This window comes from Lathyrus oleraceus, chromosome 1, assembly GCF_024323335.1.
Source record: "Lathyrus oleraceus cultivar Zhongwan6 chromosome 1, CAAS_Psat_ZW6_1.0, whole genome shotgun sequence".
Taxonomy (NCBI): domain Eukaryota; kingdom Viridiplantae; phylum Streptophyta; class Magnoliopsida; order Fabales; family Fabaceae; genus Lathyrus; species Lathyrus oleraceus.
The window spans coordinates 390,144,211-390,152,344 of record NC_066579.1 but is presented as its reverse complement, the minus strand read 5'-3'; the positions used below and the strand labels follow the sequence as shown (position 1 = coordinate 390,152,344).

The 8,134-nt window shown below is 35.7% G+C and overlaps 1 protein-coding gene across 1 annotated transcript; it reads left to right on the top strand.

Annotated features, from left to right (window-relative positions):
- Positions 1-584: 584 nt before the first annotated feature.
- Positions 585-5,197, top strand: LOC127073716 (protein FAR1-RELATED SEQUENCE 11). Its single transcript, XM_051014910.1, has 4 exons — positions 585-788; positions 1,074-2,091; positions 3,618-4,061; positions 4,133-5,197. Exons 2-4 carry the CDS (start codon positions 1,120-1,122, stop codon positions 4,994-4,996), a joined length of 2,280 nt encoding a protein of 759 aa, XP_050870867.1. The 5' UTR covers positions 585-788; positions 1,074-1,119; the 3' UTR covers positions 4,997-5,197.
- Positions 5,198-8,134: the final 2,937 nt, after the last annotated feature.

Sequence of the window (8,134 nt, the reverse complement as noted above, 5' to 3'; positions counted from 1 at the left end):
ATTTGTAGAGGAACCATCCTTCTCAGGAGCACACAACTAAATCATCCTGAATTGAACTACCAGATTTTTTACACGGGACTAAAAATCCTATATATTGTTTTTTTTTTAACTTATGAAATTTCCTACATCTTTTATATGCTTTAGAAAATTCGGTAAAAAAAATAGATTTTTAAGAAAATACCATTTTTTTTTAAATTGATATAAATGCACTTGTTTTTTTTTTTAAATCGGTAAAAACGCATCCATATTTTAAATATGCGGTAAAAATGTAAAATTTTGATCAATTTTTAGACAATTTTATATCATATTTTTTACTACAACTATCGAAAATTTTGAAATTTACTGCTTCAATCAGAATAAATTATTTTGACCAACTTTAATTCTGGAATATGTAAATAATGAGAAGTGCATTTTGATCGATGCAAAAATAAGGGGAGTGTCAAGTATAACTCTGACACAAAACAAAATCTCGTAGAATTCTCTAGGTTTACAATCCATTAAGGCCCAATTAAATTCTTTTGAAAAGGCCCATAATTCACCAAACCAAATAAACATAAAACACATTTAACAACTAAAACAAAAAAAAAAAAGTAAAAATACATAAATAAAAACTTAGCAGATCTATCAAGCAAGCTGGAGTCGCACGCAGCACTGAACTACTACTCAACTTCCCGGAAAACGATTCCAACTCTTTCCGACCGCCATAGCCACCGCTGCAAAAGTGATTTCCGTCGCAGCAGATCTAGACTCACTTCAACTGAACCATACTATATCCCATATGTGACAAGGTCTGTGGTTTATAACGAAGTTTTGCCAATTTCTCACTTCATCAATTTTTATCAATTGTAACTGTAGCTGTCATAATATCACAAACGATTTAAGTATATGCATTTTTGTTGAATCTTTATTGAAGTAGTAACATAGTGCCCTACCTTTGAATTTGAACCTGCTCCTAGCTCAGTTGGTAGTTATGCAGAGACATAGCGGGCGGGTTAGAACCGCAACATCCCCCTAATCCATTTGAGTCTGATATCACTTTTAAGCTGATATCTTTGTTATTGCTTGTTTTTCAGGTTTCAACATTTGTAACCGAACTTTGCTGTTAATATTGACAACAGAATGTCGGACGGAGCCAGTCTTGTGCTAGAATCATCTGAAAACGGCACAGATTTGTCTCAGGATGATATTGGCACTGTTGAGGAGACACCGGAGGAAACAATTTTGTCAAGACAAACTTCTGTTAACCTTGTTCCTTTTATTGGACAAAGATTTGTCTCTCAAGAAGCTGCTTATGAATTTTATTGCAGTTTTGCTAAACAATTTGGTTTTTCTATTAGACGACACCGCACCCGAGGGAAAGATGGGGTTGGCCGAGGAGTAACAAGGAGGGATTTTACTTGCCATCGTGGTGGGTTTCCCCAAAATAAACATTCTGAAGATGTGGGGAAGGTGCAAAGGAACCGTAAATCGTCTCGCTGTGGTTGCCAAGCGTATCTGCGTATTGTGAAAAGGGCAGATTTTGATGTCCCTGAATGGCGTGTTACTGGTTTTAGAAACATCCACAATCATGAGTTGTTGAAATCCAATGAGGTGCGTCTTCTTCCATCGTACTGTCCGATATCTCCTGATGATAAGAGCCGCATATGCATGTTTGCCAAAGCTGGAATGTCGGTAAGACAAATGTTAAGATTAATGGAGCTAGAGAAGGGCATCAAACTTGGCTGTCTTCCTTTTACAGAGATAGATGTGAGAAACTTGTTGCAGTCCTTCAGAAATGTGGATAAAGATAATGATGCTATTGATCTGATTGCAATGTGTAAGAGATTAAAAGATGAAAATCACAACTTCAAGTATGATTTCAAGATAGATAATAGTAACAGGCTTGAGTACATTGCATGGTCCTACGGCTCATCAATTCAATCATATGAAGTATTTGGAGATGCTGTGGTTTTTGATACGACCTACCGGGTAGAGGCTTATGACATGCTGTTGGGAATTTGGCTTGGAGTCGACAATAATGGAATAATATGTTGCTTTAGTTGTGCACTTCTAAGGGACGAAAATATGCCATCTTTTTCATGGGCTTTAAAGGTATGATAATAACCGTATGATGTTGTAACTTCAACTTGACAATTTTATAATCTGATTGCTTGCTATTTGGCGTTGGCTTTGAATTATTATGCCAAATCCAGAATAAAGTATGATGGTATTTTTCAAAACTTGGATTGCGCCTAACTCAATCCTACAAAATCAATTTATAAGGTGAGGATTGGCGACTAGGGGCGGACCGCGATTAAGGCGGAAACACCCCCCTCGCGCTTGGGCCTCAATGAGACCGAAGCGTGGACAATGCGGGAAACTCGCGCTTGGGCCTCAATGAGACCGAAGCGTGGACAATGCGGGAAACCCAACAACGGATCTAGGATAGGCTCTGATACCATCTCAAAATTTGGGTTGGGCCTAACTCAACCCTACAAAACCAACTTATAAGATGAGGATTGCTCCCATTTATAAACACAACATATGCCATATCTCTAAGCAATATGGGACTAAATCCACCCCTTCAATGCTAACACAATTAAGGTGTTAGGAGCTGCAACGAGGCAAGCCAAAGTGCCGCAATTAAGGTGACTAGGGGCGGACCGCAATTAGGGCGGAAAGTCCAACAATATTGTTCATTTTTAGTTTAATATCCTTATTTTTTCAATGATAGCATATATTCAATAGGCTTAAATTGTTTTAAATTGATCTTGAGATCCTTAAAATTTATTTATTGTATCAAATTGTTCCGGTATGTCTGTCAACATTTCATGGCTGAGTGATGTTTTTTTGCATGTACTATACACAACTTCAAATCAAAAAGATTTCAACATTAAGTCAGATCCAACTTTATAACTTTAGGATAAAATCTAAAAATGGTCATCAAGACATATTCAATCATTTCCCACAAGATCCAATTTCCAAATACTTTCTTGGTGAGATTTTGTGATACATACGGCAAAGTTTTAATCTTGAATAATGGATTTTTGCTGGTTTTTAGACTTACTTACACTGAGACAGTTGGTCACAATTTTACACTCAATGCAACTTTTGATGAAATTGATCACACAACCTATGGTGGGTTGTAGTTGCTAGGAGGAATGGCGCCAGATTTGTAGTGTTTCAACTGTAGATTTCTAGAAAAATTATTGTAGCTTTTCGTCTCCTTTATGATTTCTAGGGTTGCATTTCTCCTTTATGATTTCTAGGGTTGCATTTTTACGCAGAAGGAGGTGAAATGGGGAAAGCAAGTCTGCGCCCTACAGTCCACTTCAGACTTGTAACGGCTAGATAGAAGTCTCGTAACATTAGTTGTAAATCAGGTCAATGGTGTGCACATTATGAGAGCTAAGGAAGTCTCTTGTCTATTGAATCTAAGCATTCCCTATGAAACAAAAATGCATGTGGAGTTTTTTTTTCTTTATATGATGTTATGATTATGAGATCTGTTTATGTTTGTGTCTAGTTCCGGTAGACTGATGTTTTTTATGCCAATATTTGTACAGAATTTTTTTTCATACGATGTTTATGTTTATGAGATTTGATTAATTTGACAATTTTATCTTGACATTATGCAGGCTTTCTTGGGCTTCATGAAAGGAAAGGCTCCCCAAACAATACTGACTGATCATAACATGTGGCTGAAAGAAGCTATTGCTGTTGAAATGCCTGAAACTAAACACGCCTTTTGTATATGGCATATTCTCTCCAAATTCTCTGACTGGTTTTCATTACTTCTTGGATCACAATATGATGAGTGGAAAGCTGAGTTTCATCGGCTCTACAATTTGGAAATGGTGGAAGATTTCGAAGAAGGCTGGAGGCAAATGGTTGATAATTATGGACTCCATGCAAATAAACATATTATTAGCTTATACTCGTTAAGGACATTTTGGGCTTTACCATTCTTGAGGCAATACTTCTTTGCAGGATTGACCAGTACAAGTCAGACTGAGTCCGTTAATGTTTTCATCCAACGGTTCTTAAGTGCACAATCTCAACCAGAACGCTTTTTAGAGCAAGTATGTGATACATAATATCTTATAGTTTTGTTTATTGGTATGCATGCCATATTTAACTATATTTACTATAGGTGGCTGATATTGTTGATTTTAATGACCGAGCCGGAGCAAAGCAAAAGATGCAAAGGAAAACACAGAAAGTGTGCCTCAAAACTGGTTCACCTATAGAATCCCATGCTGCTACTATACTTACTCCTTATGCCTTGAGCAAGCTCCAGGAGGAGTTAGTTTCGGCACCACAATATGCATCCCTTATGGTCGACGAAGGTTCTTTCCAGGTCAGACACCACTCTCAGACAGATGGAGGTTGCAAGGTACTTTGGCTTCCTTGTCAAGAGCACATCAGCTGCAGCTGCCATCTGTTCGACTTTTTAGGCATCTTATGTAAACATGTGCTACGTGTCATGTCAACTAATAACTGTTTTCACATCCCGGATCAATATTTACCGCTTCGATGGAGAAACATTGGTTCGTCTTCTTTTAACCATTTTCAGGGTGCAAGTAGCACAGATCAGCCTGAAAGGATACAGTTTTTGGAATCTTTGGTTTCAACCCTTCTCATGGAATCCGTTGAAACCGATGAACGCCTTGATGTTGCTTGTGACCAAGTTTCCTTAGTGATATCGCGTATCAAAACTCTTCCAAGGTCATCACATGCGGTAAATGACATTACATTTAGTTACGCATCAGATTCATTGATCTTACCAGAGGTAGAAGATACCGATGAAATGATTAACGGTTTTACAATTGCAAATCCCCATGATTCTATGGGTTTAGGCAAGTTAAAGGAGAGAAGGGTAAGAGATGGAGTCGATCTCACTAGAAAACGCAGACAGTTTTCAGCGCCATTGTGTGTACAATATGGACATGATGGATCTGATTGCTCGATAATGGCCGATGATAATATTAGTGAAGATGCATTAGGGTATATGTAATGAGTAGAAGTAACCAAGTGTACAAAGTAAATGCATTTTTTGGGGGGGTTTCATAAGTGCATTTTTATTGTAATGTTTATTTGTTTCCTCCAATTCTGGGATACACAAACTGTCTACCCCTCTTGTGAAAAGATTTCAGTCCTATTTGTATTCATTCTGTGATCATTCAGAAGTTGTAAGATATTTTCCTAGAAGCTCCTATTTGAAGTTTTTCTAGGCAAGTTAGTTTTGTGTTTAGATGAAACTTGCTTCTGAAAGCTTTTTAGTAAGCTCAGTAGAAGCTATTTGAATAAGTTATCACATGAGCTCTTTTTGGAGCTTTTGTACAAAAATTAAATTATCTAGACACCTCTTCTAAATTTAAAATAAAGTTTGTTATTGTACATTAGTTAAGAGCATTTCATTGTCTATTCAATAGCAGTTGAATGAGATGATTCAAATTTCTTTCAATTTAACTAGTTATAAGTTTGCACACAAGTTTGTAGGTGGGAATAAAGGTTTGTATATTTGTAAAGTATGTTATTTATTTGCCACTTTTTGCATGTTATTTCTCCTAATTCTGAGTTGGCATTTGCTGGAGATGAATTTGTATCTGACTAATATTTTAATTATAAATTTTGACAACTATGTTGGATCATATATCACTACTCCATACCGTTTCCAAGAATCTTTCTTGATTTCATAGCATTTTTGTTTATGAGAAGGCATGTCAATTGGACAGCTATATGTCTGGAATAGGTTTCTTATAAAGAACGTATGAGACAATATTGGTGAGTGGTGTCACTAAAAAAGTTACTTTGTTTTTTAAAATGATTTGTTTTTGGAGTCTATTAAGTAATTTTTTTTTGTACGAAAGACATTATTGAGTGAATTTTTTTATCTAAATAATTCAAAATTTTAAAAGAAATTCTAAAAATAACTCACATTTAGCTAATTTTTCAAAATAATTCACTTTGAAGAGATGGTGTCAGATCAATTGACGATTGTTTTCGAATTTAAAGAGGTGGCGCAAATTGGATTGACTTTTGCATCTAGTGTTGTCGATCCAATTGACGCATATGTGTAAGTATAAGGTGTAGTCGTCAATTGGATTCACATCAGTGTGTGTTGTGTTATTTTTAGTATAAATAGAGGTGTGGTGTGATTCACTTTTTCACATCTCTTCTGAAAAGCCTCTGATGGAGATGCTCTTCTGGAACATCTGTAATTTCAAGCAACTACAAAAGGAGTTGATTCGTTGGTTAGACGGAGACATACCTGAGCGCGAAAAAATTAGAAGTATTGAGACACACGATGCCGTGTGTGGGTGAGTGCGAGTTAAAAATGATAAGGATAAGAAAGGTGAGTATAATAATATCTCATATCGTCACACGATATAATTATACTCCCTCATACAAAAAAGCGTGAATTGCAAGGACAACGGTTGTTGAACAAGTATTCGACAACTAGGAGGATTCATACAAAGAATTACCACGGTTTTTATGGGCACTCAAGACATACGCACCGGAGACTGTTGCAATTATGGAGACATTGTCAGTATTTAAGCCAGACGGAACTTATATTGGTGGAAATAGAATATTACACAGACTCTTTTAGGTGTTTCAACCATGCATCAAAGATTTTGTATTCTGCAAACCTATTATTCAAATTGATGGAACATAGTTATACGGGAAATATAAGGGCACCTTGCTTATGGCTAGTGCACAGACAATAATAGTGTCTTTCCCATTGCATTTGCACTGGTTGAAGGTGAAACCGCTGGTGGTTGGGGTTTTTACCTTAGTAAATTCAGAACACATGTCGCTCCACAAGTCAATCTCTGTTTGATTTCAGAGAGACATGCTGCTATTGAGAGTGCTTACAATAACCATGATAACAAATGTCATAATATTCCTTATACCCATGTCTATTGCATTAGACATATCGCACAAAACTTCATGCGTGCAATCAAAGACAAGAGGCTTTACAAAAAAATGGTGAATGCAGGGTATGCTTTAACTCAGCCGTCATTTTAACACTACCGTGATAAAATTAGATTGTCAAATGGAGATGCGGGAAGATGAGTGAATATAATTGTTGTGTTGTAATAGGCACAACGATGAGATGTAAAGAAAGAAAAAAGGACGCCTAAACAACATGCGTATTAGAATAGAAATGGATATGGCTGATAAAATGATAAGATTATGTAGTATATGTTGTCAGTCCGGACACAATCAGAAAAATTATCCCAATGTCGTAGCACCCTCTGCATCATAATTTAGTTTCTCCTTTCAAATTTTGTAACCTTAGATTTTAATATATTAATAACTTTTTGTTGCAAAAAATTTAACAACAAATATCACCCCAACTTAAACAGACTTAAAAACAACAACACTTTCTAACAAGAAACCAGATATCACAAAACAAATAACGACAAGTCTAAATAAACAACACATACAATAGATATCAAAACAAATAAAAATACTTAACCACAATATTTGTAACCGATTACAACAATCAAACTGATATCATTTGGTCCAAACATCATTTCTCTCACATCCTTATCATTTTTAACTCGCACTCACCCACGCACGGTATCATGCCTCTCAATATTTCTAATTTTTTCGCCTTCAGGTATGTCTCCGTCTAACCAACGAATCAACTCCCTCTGTAGTTGCTCGAAACTACAGATATTCCGGAAGAGCATCTTCATCGAAAGCTTGTCTCTCGAATAAAAAAAAATATTCGATTTGATTAAATAATATCAAACGATTGAAAATTAAAAGTCTATTAAATCTAACAACGAACTCTCAATCCCTAATATTTTTTAACATTTATTCACTTTCTTCTTTCTTCTTCTTTTTCACCATAAATACATTCATATATAAACCCATAAATATTTAAAATAAACTCAGAAAAATTAACAATTAAACTCAAAATTTTAAAACACCACACAAAAACAAATCATTGAAACAATCATCCAAGCATAGTGAAATTACCACATAAACACCACACGTTCATTTACGTTTTATGCTAGTTAAAAAATTAGGGAGTTACTTTTCTCACCCTACTTAGAGATGCTCCTTCACCACCGTAAAAAATAACAACTAACGTTTGGAAATACATCTTAAAACACACCTTTTTTATACACTTCTCAGC

Excerpts from the sequence above, each read along its gene's own strand:
- LOC127073716 (XM_051014910.1), top strand. The coding sequence starts at position 1,120 with ATGTCGGACGGAGCCAGTCTTGTGCTAGAATCATCTGAAAACGGCACA. Across the intron at positions 2,092-3,617 it reads CTTTTTCATGGGCTTTAAAG|GCTTTCTTGGGCTTCATGAA; the intron begins GTATGATAATAA and ends GACATTATGCAG. Across the intron at positions 4,062-4,132 it reads CAGAACGCTTTTTAGAGCAA|GTGGCTGATATTGTTGATTT; the intron begins GTATGTGATACA and ends TATTTACTATAG.